This window comes from Eschscholzia californica, unplaced genomic scaffold (assembly GCF_041429995.1).
Source record: "Eschscholzia californica isolate CP2 unplaced genomic scaffold, dmEscCali1.0.p SCAF_6, whole genome shotgun sequence".
Taxonomy (NCBI): Eukaryota; Viridiplantae; Streptophyta; class Magnoliopsida; order Ranunculales; family Papaveraceae; genus Eschscholzia; species Eschscholzia californica.
Genome location: NW_028238483.1, coordinates 33677147 through 33692564, shown reverse-complemented (window position 1 = coordinate 33692564; position 15418 = coordinate 33677147). Strand labels below are relative to the sequence as shown.

Here is a 15418-nt window from a genome sequence, read left to right as displayed (position 1 = left end):
GCCTTCTCCACTTACAATTTTTGAACGATTTACGGGTACCTGGATCATTTCACATCATTGAAAAATCTTTTTCCTTCTTAAAACAAAAATGTAATTCCAACATTTAAAGTACTAAATAAACACATTTAGACGAATCAATCTCATTAAATACTGTTTCTCAACAAAAAAAAAAAAAAAAATCTCATTAAATACTGTCATTCAGTTGCAATAATAACTGTCGGCTAAAGTAACAATCGATCTGATCTTTACTCGTTACTATCTTATTTGCAACACTTGAAGAATCTTATAATTGTCGCCATTCATCATACGAGTCGGCGCAGTTCTCCTGTGAGTAGGGCAAACTTTCTGTGCTGAGACAAGACGGAAGGGACTTTAACTGCTTCTACTTTACATCTAAACTCGCCACCAAGTTGTTTCTTTGTTGCATCAATTACTGTTTGCAGAATTTGGAGAGGATCGCCATGGCTGACAATCAATACCACACATCTGCAACACAAACCATGCCATTAACAATTTCGCAGATATAAAGGGTTTTTCCCCGCACGATTTCTTGAGGAGCACGATTTGAAAACTTCATATAGTAACATAGGAGATAAAGAGGTTAGTTGTTACCCTTGGAACTCTTTCTCAATTGCTTCGATAGCAGTTCCAAGTCTAGAAACAACGTCAGCTACACATTCTCCACCTTCTTCTGCCTTCTTAAACGGATCATTCTCATCAAGGTCCCATATATCTGCATACTGTTAGATGGAACATTTAAATAACAGACGTCACTGATGAGAACCTACCTCTATATTTACGAAACCACGTTATGTTAATTGCAGACGTATAACTCTTCCACATGGCTTCTGAACACCGATTGGTGATCTCAAGGAGATGTTTTTTTTAACAAATAAGCTCTAGTGTCGGTTTCCACTATAATTCCTTCACCTGTCCGACTGATTTTTTTCATAATAGGATCTTGTAAGGTCTGTACGTTTACTCTACAGCTAGTAGCAGCTAGCACAAGTTGATACGATTGCAGGTCGTGTGTAAGTTGCTAAAATTTAAAATTTTGTAAGTTTCTAAACAACGGGAAGACCATTGTCTTGATGATTGTACCAACAAATTAACATCAGCTCATGTCTCGTGCATTCTCCAACAAGGTATACTTACTTTGTCATGTGACTGGAGTTCAAAGGAAGGTCCAAAATAGCGTTCCCTTAGTTCTTCCATCACCTATAAGTGACATTCACATTATTTTTCAGCACCACTTATAGTAGAGAGAGGACAAACCGTTAAAATCAAGTATAAGAAACAAACTATAGATTGTTTTCAGAAGTCAGTCAGTCACCAGTAACTATTAGTTTATCCAGGTTCCTAGAGTATAATCATCTCTACCTTACACTGAGGACCTTCAAATGGAAGATTCAGCACAGAAGCAACTACTTCAGCAGTATGTCTTGTTCTTGAGAATGGAGAGTAGCAAATCCTGACATTTTCAATTGGTACGTTATTTTCCTTTAGATCCTGCAGATGCACTAGACTTGATAAGTAAATAAGGAACTTTATTTTGAAGTATCAAAGTATACCCATATTAATTTGCATCTATATCTTTAACGCCCATGACACATAGCTAACGTCCAAGAGAGAACATATTGCAGTTCAATATTCAAATACATCGATAAGTTGTTTCATCTTAATATTGAGTTCCAATTTTTGAGAAGATTTATTTATTCTTATGTCTTGTGAGGTGAAAATGAAATAAAGCAGTACAAACAACTGAACACTAGTCCATCCCGCATGACGGCAATTACGTTGGACATTTAACGAAGGGAACGATGAAATCAACGTGAAAAATTAAACCCAATTTTGTACCAACTTAGAAACAAGTTGATTTGTAGCAATACCCATGTAAGCAAAAGTTAGTCACACTGACTTGGTTGTACGTAACTCCAAGCTTCAAGTTGGTGCAGAACCTTACTTCATGAAGAATACACACGCACGCGCGCGACACACACACACACGCGACACACACACACACGCGACACACACACACGCACACACACACACATATATATATATATATATATATAAGAAATTACCTTTTGAAATAACTCTCCGGCTAATCTTGCTTGGTTTACACCTTCAGGTGCCAGTTTATATTCTTCAAGTATCCCATTTTCCTACTCAAGTAATGAAACAGTACTGTTAGTGAAAATTTACAGGAATGACTTAAATTCACAAACTAAATGATAATCCAAGCCAGTTCTCAACCAGTAATGGCTTTTAAAATAACACAAGGATAACCCTTATAAGCGAGATATTAAAAGGAACAAAAAAGAGTTTTTTGTATTGATATTTGAGTACTCTTAACTCAAATAACTTCTAGATTCATAATAGGCATCTAAGTCAATCTCCAAGAGTATGATATCAAAAGATGAAAATAAATAAAGAATCTCCAGGATTATGATATGAAGTCTACAAAACAAAGATGTCTAAACTACTCATGTTGTTCATAATAAACCATCACAAATGAAGTGGCCACCCTAAACACAATCACTTAAATGTATATGGGGGTATATATACAAGTTTATTAGGTCATAACCTCATGTGGTAACTATTCTTCTTCTAACACATTGACCCCCAAAAAAAAAACAGAAAAGCTTCAACCTTTAGGCTGTTTATTTGACATAATCCATGATCTGTATGCCAAAAAATACAGTTCATGCTGGAAATACGAACTACCCAGATTAGATTTTGATGTTTACAACTCGGGAAAGTTCTCTAATTTAATGGATCGCTTCTATTAGAACAAATCAGTTTGCTATTTAATTGAAAAATCATAAAAACATGATAACTAGCTAACCACCATAGAAGCAAATACAGAATTAAGAGATCCCCACCACATTATGTAAGTATAAGGTTATGGATTCTGATTTTTATATAAGTCATTACCAATGATTTGAAAGATTAGCAAATGGAAAAGAAGAAAATAAAGGAATTGAGAATAAAAAAAAAAAAGTGGGAAAGAAGTTAACCATGGAAGAAACGATAAGTCCTTTTTCGTTTGGAATGCTTCTTCCATGTCTCAGAATCCAGTATCTGTTACCAAGGAATGCCACTTCCTTTTCCATATCTCTTCACTCTCTCTCTCTCTCTCCTTCAAGGATGGAAAGCCAATGCTATAGAGAGAGAAAGAACAGTTCTAGCTATTTGTACTTTTTCTATTGACGAGTTGGGTGGACTTTGAAAGCCCATAGAGTTTACCCATGGCCAACAAGGGCCTCCACTTGGACTGACATAATGATGAGAAAGAGGAAGATTTTAGTCAAAATTTGCAATCTCCCTAAAGGCAATCACTAATTTGTTAGATGCAATGTGTGTTTAGGAGGCAATGTCTCAACTAATTTTTATTCATTAGGTTAGGTAGTCGACGACCGACCTGCTTCTCATCAAAAGATGAGTGGAGGAAGAATGAATGGATTGGTCGATGCACAACCGTATTCAACTTCTGATCGCTCTTCTGTGTAAGGAGTGTTCCATTCTTATCTTTGTGGGAGTTACTCTGATAATGATCGGGACGATGTTTACTCATTTAGAACTCCCCGATGTAACATATATGCCTTCTCGTAGAGCAATCCCAAGAGCTACCCTGAAGCTTGATTGTGCTTGGGAAAGGCATTTCATTGACGGAATCTTTTTTCACCCTCTTCTCTTCTCTTTCTCTCTGTAAGCGAAGTGGAGGATTTTTTTTAATTAAGGTCGTTGACGACTTTTTACCGGATGGGTGAAAATAGTCATAATAAATAGCATTGTCTTTAATCGAATTTAGTCATGAAGAACTGACCAAATCAAGGATGCAAAATACATTGTTCTTAACAACTTTGACAATGAGTTAAGAATTCATCTCGCGGGTTTAAAGGGGTGTTTAGCCTCAGTGGCGTGGCCGAGAATTTGGGGGCCCGGTGCGAAAAAAAAAATTGGGGCCCTTTCTCCACTGATATCAAAACGTAAACTCTTCTCACACATTATACGTTTAGTAATTATCTCTTAAGAAACTAAGTTCGATAAGAAAAAAAATTTAACTCCTTCCGTGAAGTTGAATACTTATTCTAAGTTGTGTATTTTTTCATCCCAAATACTTTTATGCAAAAACCATACACATTTGACAACACTCCTTCCACGAGAAGATAGAACAATAAGTATTCGACTTCATAAACATACAAACTAAACTAATAGTTTATCACTTCATCCATAACTTAATACCATAACTAATAGTTGTTATTTTTTTGTAAAGAAAATAGTTGTTGTTAGAAACAGTTGGAGATAATAACCAGTTCATAAAATAAACAAAAAAGTGACTGTTGGGTGGTTTGAACGTGAGACCTCTTTGTTAACACTCAAGAGGTTTACCAATTCAGCTACATGACCTTCTTGTTTCATTGTGTATTGCTAAATTAATATAACTAATCGGAATTTAGGGGCCCCTATATCTATAAGAAAATTATGTGGTTTGAGGGGGGTCCGGTGCGACGGCACCGGGTGCACCCCCTCAAACACGCCCCTGTTTAGCCTGACTACGGTACAAAATGGGTGTTTATTCCACAAATTTGTGAATGAATTGTAGTTTCATTTAACAATATTTCGCAAAAAAACTAGTGAGGTACTTTGACGGACATTTATACCTTAATCGCTCGTAAATTTCATGAAATCTCGTTTATAATACGTTATGAACATAGAATAATACATCTTCAACAAATACAATATAATATAATAATTCTGACATAAACTACTAGTATATTTTATTGTGTCGTGAATCACTATATTATGTTCGTAACGTATTATTGAAAGGAAAAGAATTTTTTTTTTTTTTATATTTTAAGTAAAATTAGTAATAAGGGGGCAAGTGAAAATACTAGTGGTTAACTAGGCGAGTTGGTTAAATTATGTGGGCCATTTCTTAATGATCAGGCACCATACTTGAACTTTCCCATAGTTTGGGGATTGATCAGAGACAAAATAAGCATTTGGAAATCCTTGTCATTAATGATAAGATCTAAACGGATGCCATTTATAATGATTTCTTTCCATCTATATACAAGGAAAGGATTTTCTCATTAATCAAAGGATAAATTGTAACTCTTAACCGTGGTTATAATATGACCGTTGGAGATTTCTCTTTCTTATCTAAACGTTTCATCCCTCTTCATTCTTCACAAACCAGATTTACCGAAAGAGAAATCACTACTCCAAAAATCAAACCCTAACCCTAGAAAGAAAGAAAGAAGAAGAGAAATCCTTAAATAACAACAAAAGGGTATGTCTCGAATGAAATTGTCATCAGAGCGGAAACCCCCTCTTGCTGAATCAATGAGTCAACTACGTTCTCGTTCTAGGCTCTTACGCTCCAACACCACCTCCATCGTCCAAACTTCACCAGGTAATTAGTAATACAAAATCCCCTCTTCTTCTATTTGTTTAATTTTCATTTACAAGATTTCAATTTGTGAAAAAAACTAACTTGTTTCTTTAATTTTGATGAAAAAAAAAAACAGTTTCTTTGATGAAAACCCAACCCAGAAGGAGATCTATAAGTAGTCTACAAGAATCAGAACTTCGTCCAGAATACCAATCAATTACATATGAATTTCATGAATTGGAGAAGATGGTAAAGGATGAATTTGGAAATTATGATCTGGGTAATCCAATTTTTGCTAAATGTTTCAGTGTAACTCCATTAGAAAGGGGAAGGTATTATGATGAATACTCTGCTAGAAGAAATGAGAGGTTGAGAAGAAAGAGAGGTGAAATAGTAGAAGAAAAGAAAAGTGTTTATAATCTTGGGGTTAATGTTGAATCTGGTAAGAAAAGTTCAAGAGGAGGGGAATCAAAGAAATTAGAAAGTTTAAGGAAATCAGTTCCTGCTAATTTTACAATTACTAGATCAGAAAACACAAGATACTCTCTTAGAAGCAGTACCAAGGAGAACAAGAAACCCCCTTTGATCCCTAATTCTTCTTCTCTCAATGATGGAGAATACAAACTTGTGACTAGAAGAATTCGTAACATCTGAATCTCACTAACTCTCTTCAGTTTTTTTTGGGCACAAAGGAATTGAATTCATTCTCTCTTGATTTTATCTTTTTTGAAATATAAATGGTATTGCTTATGATTTGATTTTCACAATAAATAATAGTATTGGATTTGTGAGAGATTAAACCTTGTTTATTTTTTAATGTTTGACTTGGGCATTAACAACAATTTTGTTAGACATATAATTAGGGCCATAGAGAAAGAGGAAATGGGAGATAATATGGAGAATTCCATTGTAATTGTTGTCATTGTCATTGTCATTGTCATTGTGTTAGCTCCCACCACCATAAATACAAGTTCGATTTGTAATTCATTTGAATTGAATTTATGCTTCAAAACAACCTAGAATGTTTATTACTTTGATAACAAATAAATTAACAAGCCCAAAGTTATTGCCTAGAATGAATGGCAAATAAATCGGATGAACATTAACCAACACGTAGCGTCATATAACCAACACGAAGCGGCATATGTTATGGTTTACATCTCACTGTCAGAGGAAAAAAGTTCGTGTAGAGATATGTAGGTTTCAATTGTTCTCCGAAAAGGATTACTCCTATCATATGCAACTTCATTGAAATTTTATGTCTTCTGCAATATGAATTTCACAAATTGTTCTTTCTACAAGTATATGACCAAGGTTTTCTTTTGTCTAATTGAGTAAGGTAGTAGAGTACACAATCTTTGCTACTTGTAATTGAACTAGGTGTAACCTGTGCGTTTAGGGCACAAACAGTTCCTTTGTTGCGTGTTACAAGCAAGTTATACATTTGAGCGTGTAATATCTACAAGTATATGACCAAGGTTTTCTTTTGTCTAATTGAGTAAGGTAGTAGAGTACACAATCTTTGCTACTTGTAATTGAACTAGGTGTAACCTGTGCGTTTAGGGCACAAACAGTTCCTTTGTTGCGTGTTACAAGCAAGTTATACATTTCAATGAAGTTGCATATGTCTTCTGCACTATGAATTTCACAAATTGTTCTTTCTACAAGTATATGACCAAGGTTTTCTTTTGTCTAATTGAGTAAGGTAGTAGAGTACACAATCTTTGCTACTTGCAATTGAACTAGGTGTAACCTGTGCGTTTAGGGCACAAACAGTTCCTTTGTTGCGTGTTACAAGCAAGTTATACATTTGAGCGTGTAATATCTTTTGGGTGTATTGCGAGAATGTACAATTGTTATCCCATCACACACTTATGGGAATTAAGTTATTAATATATGTTGAGCCACGCACTGAAAAGAAATAATCTTGTACTTCATAGATAATGGTTCATGTTCTCTTCTCACATGCCATCAGATGACCAACATGCACATCCCTATTTGTAAGTCATTGTTAAATGTCATGCACTTCCTTGATGGTAAATTATTGTGAGATGATAGTTGTTCTCAAAGAAGAGAAAAAAATGAAAGAAAAAAACATTAGTGAAATAATCATTTAGGGGCCATTTTGAAATTTGGTCACCTCTCGCGAGCCATTTTGATTAATTGGTCGTATGTAAGGGGTACTATATAATTAACCCAAAATTTGCTATTCCTCCTCCATCCCTCGTTTTAATACAGACATTCAAACATAAACTTGAGAGAAATTATCTCAGCCATAAGTTGACTATCAGTAAATCTAAACCATCTAGTGTCTTTGCTTAATCACGCTGGTTAGGAAGGATAACGCCAAATATCGTTTTATGTAGAATATCAAGTATAAGTCTATTACTGGTTAACTCTCATATTTACATTGAATACGATAAATTTATAATTGATCGAATTCCTCACTTTATTCTATTATTAAGATATCGGTCTAAAGATATAAGGTAAATCATATAGGTTTTTCTATTTTTTACAAATTAAAGTTCAACTTAGATCATTGTTTGTGTTAATTCTAAAATTTCAATTTTAAAGATGAAAATCTTACTATGTGTTTAGAGAAAAATGAATAAATCATAAATGCTTACCACTTTTATAAAGTCAAAGATTACAATATCTTACCAATTTTATCAAGTCCAATGTGGATATCTTCCCACAATTGTATTTATTCAAGGATTTCAAATTTAAAAAAGAAAATTTATATCTTAAAATGTAGAGGCACAAATAAGAAAACAAAAAAATAAACTAACATCTCATTGACGAAACCATTAAAGTAGGGTGTGAAATATCTAATAGTCAAAATATAGAGACTAAACCATTATGCCCCATTATCAAATTAACCCTTGAAACCCCTCTTGTTCCAATGAAAGGACACAGATCTCTATGAAATTGTGACTTATCCATCAACAATTACTCCCTCAACAGTTGGAGGAGTGGGCACATTTTGACATCACCATTTTCTTCTCCAAATTAATGGTCTGAAAAAACTCTTTTTCATTCTTACCTCGATTCCAACGAAATTTTCAACTTACCTATCGTACCCCTCGAGAATGGAAGAATTTTCTTGGTAGGTTAGAAAATAGTGGAACCCTCTTACAAGGGTATTACCGGCAAAAAATTCTTACCAACATTTATGCCCTTGTACTCTGTTTTATAAGAACATATTTTCCTCCACTCTTCCTTCACCTCAAGCTGAGTTTCTCTCCATTTCAATCAGAAAAACTCCAACAATCGGAAGAATTTTGTGATTTGGAAGGAAACCCAAGTTTTTAAAAGATGAAATCAATGGAGGGTCTGGTTCAATGCTCTGTAAACTACGTTCCTCTGACGCCAATCAGCTTCTTGGAAAGAGCCGCCATTGTTTACAGAGATAGAACCTCTATTATTTATGGAAGTACTGTGAAGTTTACATGGAAAGAAACTAGAGAAAGGTGTGTTAGGCTTGCTTCTTCTCTCTCACAGTATGGGATATCTCGTGGAGATGTTGTAAGTTTTCTTGTTTCTCTCTCTTTAATGAGGTATAATCTGATCAGTATCTGGATCATTTTATTGTTTCCTCTGTTTTTCATGTTTTCATGGGTTTTCTTCATATCTATCTTTCTCTCTCTCTAGAAACTTATGTATAGATGAACTGAGCAGGTAGCAGTACTGGCACCAAATGTCCCAGCAATGATTGAGCTTCATTTTGGAGTTCCAATGGCTGGAGCTGTTCTTTGTCCTCTCAACATTCGACATGACGCAGCCATGTTGTCTTTCCTATTGAATCACTCTGAAGCCAAAGTCATCTTTGTGGACTACCAATTCCTTGAACTTGCTGTTTCAGCCATTGACCTTCTCAGCTCCAAAAGTAATTCCAATCCACCACTCTTGGTCTTAATTTCTGACTCTGATCAATCTTCTCCCCCGAGTACGAAAATGGGTTCTGGTTCAGAGAGTTACTTAGAATATGAGAGTCTTCTTGCTACTGGAAAACAAGATTTTGAGATTATAAGACCCAATGATGAACTAGAACCCATTTCTCTAAGTTATACTTCGGGTACAACGTCAAGCCCTAAAGGCGTTGTTTTTCACCACAGAGGTGCATATCTCAATGCGCTTGGAACTGTTTCTATTGGTCGTATTGCTCCAACTCCCGTGTACTTATGGACTGTTCCTATGTTCCATGTTAACGGTTGGTGCCTCATATGGGGAATGGCAGCTCAGGGTGGGACTAACATTTGCCTCAGAAATGTCACTGCGAAAGGCATTTTCGATAACATTGCTCTCTATAAGGTCACTAACCTCGGTGGTGCCCCAACCGTTTTGAACATGATCGCTAATGCACCACCCACCATCCAAAAGCCACTTCCTTTCGTAGTGGGATTAATGACCGGTGGTGCTCTACCACCTCCACAGGTACTTCTGAGGATGGAAGAAATGGGTTTTCGTATAACCCATGTTTATGGTTTAACTGAAACCTTTGGGCCAACAACAACTTGCGAGTGGAAGCCCGAGTGGGATTCATTACCTCCTTACGAACGGGCTAAGTTTATGTCCCGACAAGGCTTACACCATGTTATAGCTGAGGGGGTTGACATTATAGATCCCGTTACCATGAAAAGTGTCCCGGCCGATTCAAAAACTATGGGTGAAGTGATGCTCCGAGGCAACAATGTGATGTCTGGATACCTCAAAAATCTTGAAGCGACCAAAGAAGCTTTTGGAGGTGGGTGGTTTCGAAGTGGCGACCTAGCTGTGAAGCATCCTGATGGTAATATAGAGGTAAAAGATCGCTCCAAGGACATTATAATATCAGGTGGAGAAAATATAAGTACAATAGAAGTCGAATCAATTCTGTTTACTCATCCAGCGATTCTTGAGGCTGCAGTGGTAGGAAGACCAGATGATCATTGGGGGGAGACACCTTGTGCATTTGTGAAGCTGAAAGAAGGACAAAATGTGAATGCTGAGGAGATAATCAAGTACTGTAGGGATCGGCTTTCGCATTATATGGCTCCCCGAACTATTGTTTTCCAAGATCTGCCAAAGACCTCAACTGGGAAGATAATGAAGTTTGAACTTAAGGAGAAGGCTAAGGCCATGGGAAGCCTTACCAAGAATAGCAAACTCTGATCAGGCCAGGACATTGAATAGGCATTAAATGATTAACTAGTCCAATGGTGATGTTTTGTTAAGCTAAATAAGAAATGGGAAAACTTGGTTGCTTACCTTTTAGTATGTTATTTTGTGGTTTCTAGTTGCCTAACAAGTAAATCAAAGATCTTATTAGTTAATGCTATTCAACCAAATTATAAGTAGGTCTCTCAATACCCAATATCAGTTCATTTATCCACCGACCGTTAGAGAATATAGAAACATTCATCGGCGAAAAATGGTACCTTTTAAAGGGGTTTTAGTTTATACTAATTAGTTTCTATATGCTAGCCCTTTTCCTGCAAACAACAAAAACAAGCTATTTTACATATGCAACATGAAAATACCACCATTTTACTTTTTTTTTTTTGTTGAAAGACCACCCTTTTACTTGACCAAACGATAGAAGATAGTTCGTTGTTGAAGTAGCACTGGATTTATTCTTGACAGGAACTTGGATCAAATAAGTGCAAATATTACATACAATTGTGCAAACCTTACTTACATGGGACCACTTCAATTACATAGAGAGTTGAAACTTAAAAAGATTGATCGATTTTTTTTTGAGAAAATAAAATAAAAAAACTTCCTAGGACTCTTGGCCGATTTCCAACATAGTTTGCAAAATGTTTCACGGACTGCTGGACTTTTCTCATCCACGAGGAAAATCATATGTACAAGAAGATGGTGATTGTGGATGAGGACTGGAAGAATGTGGTTAACTTGTTGGAGGGGAATTCTTTTCAGCCAAATGAACTAGTTTTAAGAACATAATTACTTTTGTTGTTTTGACTCCTATATCTTTAGAGAACAACAATTCTTTAGAGAAAAGGTTCATTCCAAGTAGGCCCCAATTTGTGACAAAAGAACTTGACTTTTGTATATATTGGTTGAGTTCTTATTTGGCTCTACATATTCTTGATGGACAAAATTAATGATCAATACTTTCTTGTACTTTTTATCCTTTACTTTAAAGATTGTCTCTCTGTCTTGCTATCAGAAGACATCCACAAAAAAAATGGCAGCAACAATTGGACGACCATTACAATTTACACAACTTAACAAATTTTAAGTCTCTCGCTTCTTCTTTTTTACACCATCATCATTTCTCTCTCTTCCGTCGAGCTACAGAAAAAAGAGGGAGATAGAGGAAGCGCCGTGGAGAGAGCGCAAACGTTTAGGAGTAGTGGGCAACATTTTTTTGGTAACCATTTATGACGATAAGAAAAAGAAATGATGACACAAAAGAATTTTTTTTTTTGAAATGAATTGCAAAAGAGAAAGAAATTATTGAAACACTAATCAAATATAGAAATCAAATTTCCGGGTTGGTCAGAAATTGCAATCCAAACGATCCAAAAAAACAATAGTTTCCAAATGAAATGTACGACTATACCCTTTATAATTAAGTATAATTCCCAAGTCCGCAAGGCTCTTTATATTATGTAAGGAACTCAACCAAGGAGCAATATGGGAAAATCACCATAGTTGTTTATTCCTGTTCTTTAGATAACCATTAATTTGTCTCTCTCAATTTTCTGAGAGAAAATTAAATCCTGTCAGTCTCTCTCACTGGTAAGTATTTCCGGGTTTGGAAGGAAACCCAAGTTTGTAAAAGCTGAAATCAATGGAGGGTCTGATCCGATGCTCGGCGAACTACGTTCCTCTGACACCAATTAGCTTCTTAGATAGATCCGCCATTGTTTACAGAGATAGAACTTCCATTATTTATGGAAGTAGAGTGAAATTTACATGGAAACAAACTCGAGAACGATGTATCATGCTTGCTTCAGCTATCTCCCAACTTGGGATTTCTCGTGGGGATGTCGTAAGTTCTTCTTCTCTTTAATCTTCTTCATATGGCCTCGCATGTTTGCATTTGGCTATGGCATATCTTAAATAAGTAATTACTCTTCTAACTTTTGTTGTTTGAATTTGTGTTTTGATTTCTATTACATGATTTTTGTCCTAATTTCAAGCTTTTGTTTGATGGGTTCCTTGGTTTTTCCATGTGGGTGGGTTTTATTGTTAATTGGTAGTGTTTTCTTACTCCCTAGTAGTGGACATATTTGAACTGCCTGGACAAAACATTGGGATTTTGAAGCTGTCATCTCATGTTGATTTAAATTTACCTGTAATGGCAGAAGAATGACCCCTAGCTAGGTGTACTCGGGTTTCGATAACTTGATTACGGTGGCGAAGCCCACTTCGATTGCGTGGGATCACGAGTATCTCTTCACGGTGGAGACTAGAGGGCCGGCCATAGTTCGATTAGTTGTTTCTCAATTGGTATATGTCTAGTTAACTATTAGTGGAGTAGATAAGAGTAAGATGCTAAATTTCGGCACAGAGTTATAAAGTGTTGTATGCATCTCTATAATTGACTTTGGTTCCATTCCTGTATAAAAGTTTTCCATAAGCAAGTCTTGGGTTTCTTATCACCTGCAAATTAGGAAGAAGGAAATGTTGATATTAGAGTTGTGGAATAGGACTATTAACTATATTTGGTCTCGCACTTTTCTGTCTTAACCTTGATCACCGGCATATAGTGTAGAATAGGATTTTGAATAGTAATCGGAGTTTTCTCTTCAATTTTATATTCTTATCTGCCTTCCTTTTGTTCCTTGCTAATTATAGCCAAGGAAAGGTCTCTTTGAGTCACTAAATGCCGTATGTATAATCTAGCACTCCGGCTAGAAAATCTTAAACTGGCCTTGTTCGCATCTTCAAAATTCTTTAACAATCTCAATTCTCAACCAATGTTCTCTAGATGGTTGAGGTATGATATTCTTTGAAAAGCAAACATTAGTAGAATAGTTTTCACTATCTAATGACTTGTCCATTCATCTATATCGCGAAGGTTTTGTCTTTTCTTTTCAGTTTTGTGCAGCATCTATATATCATTTGCCTCTCTTTCTAATACCTGTAATGAACTGAACAGGTTGCCGTTTTGGCGCCTAATATCCCAGCAATGTATGAGCTACATTTCGGTGTTCCAATGGCTGGAGCTGTTCTTTGTACTCTCAACATACGACATGACTCATCCATGGTTTCAGTTCTCTTAAAACATTCAGAAGCCAAGGTAATCTTTGTGGATTATCAATTCCTCGAAGTTGCTCGTGCGGCACTCGACCTTCTGTCTAAAACAAAAACGAAGCTACCTATCTTGATCCTAATTGCTGAATCCGATACACCAACCAGCAAAGCCAGTTTCACTTCTGAGGCTTTGGAATATGAGAGCTTCATTTGTACTGGAAAACATGATTTCGAAGTCAGAAGACCAAAAGATGAGTGGGATCCTATCTCACTAAATTACACATCGGGAACAACATCGAGCCCCAAAGGAGTTGTTTACCATCACAGAGGTGCCTATCTAAATGCTCTTGCCGCAGTTTTACTTAACGAAATGGCTCAAATGCCCGTATACCTATGGACCGTGCCCATGTTCCACTGCAACGGGTGGTGCCTTGCATGGAGTGTGGCAGCTCAGGGCGGCACTAATATTTGCTTGAGAAACGTCACTGCTGAAGCCATTTTTGATAGCATTGCTCTTCATAAGGTAACAAATATGGCTGGTGCACCAACTGTCTTGAACATGATAGCAAACGCACCACCTAGTGTCCAAAAGCCACTTCCTCTCAAGGTGGACATAATGACTGGCGGTGCACCACCACCATCCCATATAATCTTCAAGATGGAAGAACTAGGTTTTGGTGTACATCATTCTTACGGGCTTACAGAAACATATGGTCCGGGAACAGTTTGCACATGGAAGCCAGAGTGGGATTCCCTCCATCCCCAAGAACGAGCAAAGATCATGTCACGTCAAGGGCTACAACATCATGGAATGGAGGAGGTTGACATTAAAGATCCGGTTACCATGAAAAGTGTACCAGCAGATGCTAAAACGATGGGCGAGGTGATGTTCAGAGGCAACACCGTGATGTCTGGGTACTTCAAAAATATGAAAGCAACAGAAGAAGCTTTTAAAGGTGGGTGGTTTCGAACTGGAGATCTCGCTGTTAAACATTCCGATGGTTATATTGAGATTAGAGATCGTTCAAAAGATATCATAATATCAGGTGGAGAAAACATAAGTACAATAGAAGTTGAATCTGTGTTGTTTAGTCATCCAGCAGTTCTTGAGGCAGCTGTTGTAGGAAGACCAGATGAGCATTGGGGGGAGACACCTTGTGCATTTGTGAAACTGAAACAAGGACAAAATGCAAAGGCGGAGGAGATAATCAAATACTGTCGAGATCATTTGCCGCATTATATGGCTCCCAAAACTGTTGTTTTCGAAGATCTGCCTAAGACCTCGACTGGGAAGACTCAGAAGTTCATTCTCAGGGAGAAGGCGAAAGCCATGGGCAGCCTTACTAAAAGAAACAACAGCAGACTTTAATCAATCCAAGCCAAGTTCAGATAGCTTATAATATAGTAGAAAATAATCTTCAAATGTTTCTCTGAACATGTACTTGAATTTGCATAAATTAAAACTGTTGTGTCGTTGTTATGATATTAATAATGCGGCAACATTTCCTTCCGTGTTTTAGACATTCTAGAATCCCTAACGTTAATTGATGAAGCACTTCTGCAAGAAGCAATTGTTACATTTTTCTTTTTGATATGGAAGGTAGCAGCGCCTCAACGAGATGCCAACCGGTTCACTGAAATATTAAGACATACAACGAAAATAAATTGGAATCAAGACTGATAGTCTGCCCTGCCACAAATCCGGCTGAGTCCCGGTCGGGGTGTGTGGCAGTACAAGATTTTGGAATAGAAAGTGTTGTTCTTTCTCTCTGTATATTCTGTCCGTCCACGTACTTGGCAGCGATTGTG

General features: G+C 36.6%; 4 protein-coding genes across 5 annotated transcripts; 3 read left to right on the top strand and 1 right to left on the bottom strand.

Moving 5' to 3' along the window:
* Positions 1 to 54: 54 nt before the first annotated feature.
* LOC147533864 (Phosphoglycerate mutase family protein) lies at positions 55 to 3199 on the bottom strand. Of its 2 annotated transcripts, XR_015228456.1 has the most exons (7): positions 3021 to 3168; positions 2085 to 2165; positions 1381 to 1509; positions 1156 to 1218; positions 613 to 740; positions 193 to 486; positions 55 to 150 (listed from the first exon to the last, which is right to left on the bottom strand). XR_015228456.1 is itself a non-coding variant. In XM_086651254.1 (6 exons), exons 1-6 carry the CDS (start codon positions 3114 to 3116, stop codon positions 303 to 305), a joined length of 681 nt encoding a protein of 226 aa, XP_086507380.1. In that variant the 5' UTR covers positions 3117 to 3199; the 3' UTR covers positions 182 to 302. The 2 variants fall into 2 exon arrangements, 1 of the variants encoding a protein (XP_086507380.1); XM_086651254.1 differs by lacking the exon at positions 55 to 150 and having other exon boundaries at positions 182 to 486; positions 3021 to 3199.
* A 1989-nt stretch (positions 3200 to 5188) lies between these two features.
* LOC147533863 (uncharacterized) lies at positions 5189 to 6201 on the top strand. The gene is made up of 2 exons (XM_086650919.1): positions 5189 to 5422; positions 5538 to 6201. Exons 1-2 carry the CDS (start codon positions 5302 to 5304, stop codon positions 6053 to 6055), a joined length of 639 nt encoding a protein of 212 aa, XP_086507045.1. The 5' UTR covers positions 5189 to 5301; the 3' UTR covers positions 6056 to 6201.
* Positions 6202 to 8603: 2402 nt separating this feature from the next.
* Positions 8604 to 10745, top strand: LOC147533862 (butanoate--CoA ligase AAE1-like). The gene is made up of 2 exons (XM_086651253.1): positions 8604 to 8926; positions 9080 to 10745. The coding sequence occupies exons 1-2, from the start codon at positions 8717 to 8719 to the stop codon at positions 10550 to 10552; spliced, it is 1683 nt and encodes a 560-aa protein (XP_086507379.1). The 5' UTR covers positions 8604 to 8716; the 3' UTR covers positions 10553 to 10745.
* A 1069-nt stretch (positions 10746 to 11814) lies between these two features.
* Positions 11815 to 15119, top strand: LOC147533861 (butanoate--CoA ligase AAE1-like). The gene is made up of 2 exons (XM_086651247.1): positions 11815 to 12401; positions 13515 to 15119. Exons 1-2 carry the CDS (start codon positions 12201 to 12203, stop codon positions 14976 to 14978), a joined length of 1665 nt encoding a protein of 554 aa, XP_086507373.1. The 5' UTR covers positions 11815 to 12200; the 3' UTR covers positions 14979 to 15119.
* Positions 15120 to 15418: the final 299 nt, after the last annotated feature.

What these genes read in the sequence shown, in the direction of transcription:
- LOC147533863 (XM_086650919.1), top strand. Translation starts at nt 5,302, where the DNA reads ATGTCTCGAATGAAATTGTCATCAGAGCGGAAACCCCCTCTTGCTGAA. An exon ending in CATCGTCCAAACTTCACCAG is followed by an intron (nt 5,423 to 5,537) that starts GTAATTAGTAAT and finishes AAAAAAAAACAG; the next exon opens with TTTCTTTGATGAAAACCCAA.
- LOC147533864 (XM_086651254.1), bottom strand. Translation starts at nt 3,116, where the DNA reads ATGGAAAAGGAAGTGGCATTCCTTGGTAACAGATACTGGATTCTGAGA. An exon ending in AACTCCAGTCACATGACAAA is followed by an intron (nt 741 to 1,155) that starts GTAAGTATACCT and finishes TCCATCTAACAG; the next exon opens with TATGCAGATATATGGGACCT. An exon ending in ATTGAGAAAGAGTTCCAAGG is followed by an intron (nt 487 to 612) that starts GTAACAACTAAC and finishes TTTGTGTTGCAG; the next exon opens with ATGTGTGGTATTGATTGTCA.
- LOC147533862 (XM_086651253.1), top strand. Translation starts at nt 8,717, where the DNA reads ATGAAATCAATGGAGGGTCTGGTTCAATGCTCTGTAAACTACGTTCCT. An exon ending in GGATATCTCGTGGAGATGTT is followed by an intron (nt 8,927 to 9,079) that starts GTAAGTTTTCTT and finishes TGAACTGAGCAG; the next exon opens with GTAGCAGTACTGGCACCAAA.
- LOC147533861 (XM_086651247.1), top strand. Translation starts at nt 12,201, where the DNA reads ATGGAGGGTCTGATCCGATGCTCGGCGAACTACGTTCCTCTGACACCA. An exon ending in GGATTTCTCGTGGGGATGTC is followed by an intron (nt 12,402 to 13,514) that starts GTAAGTTCTTCT and finishes TGAACTGAACAG; the next exon opens with GTTGCCGTTTTGGCGCCTAA.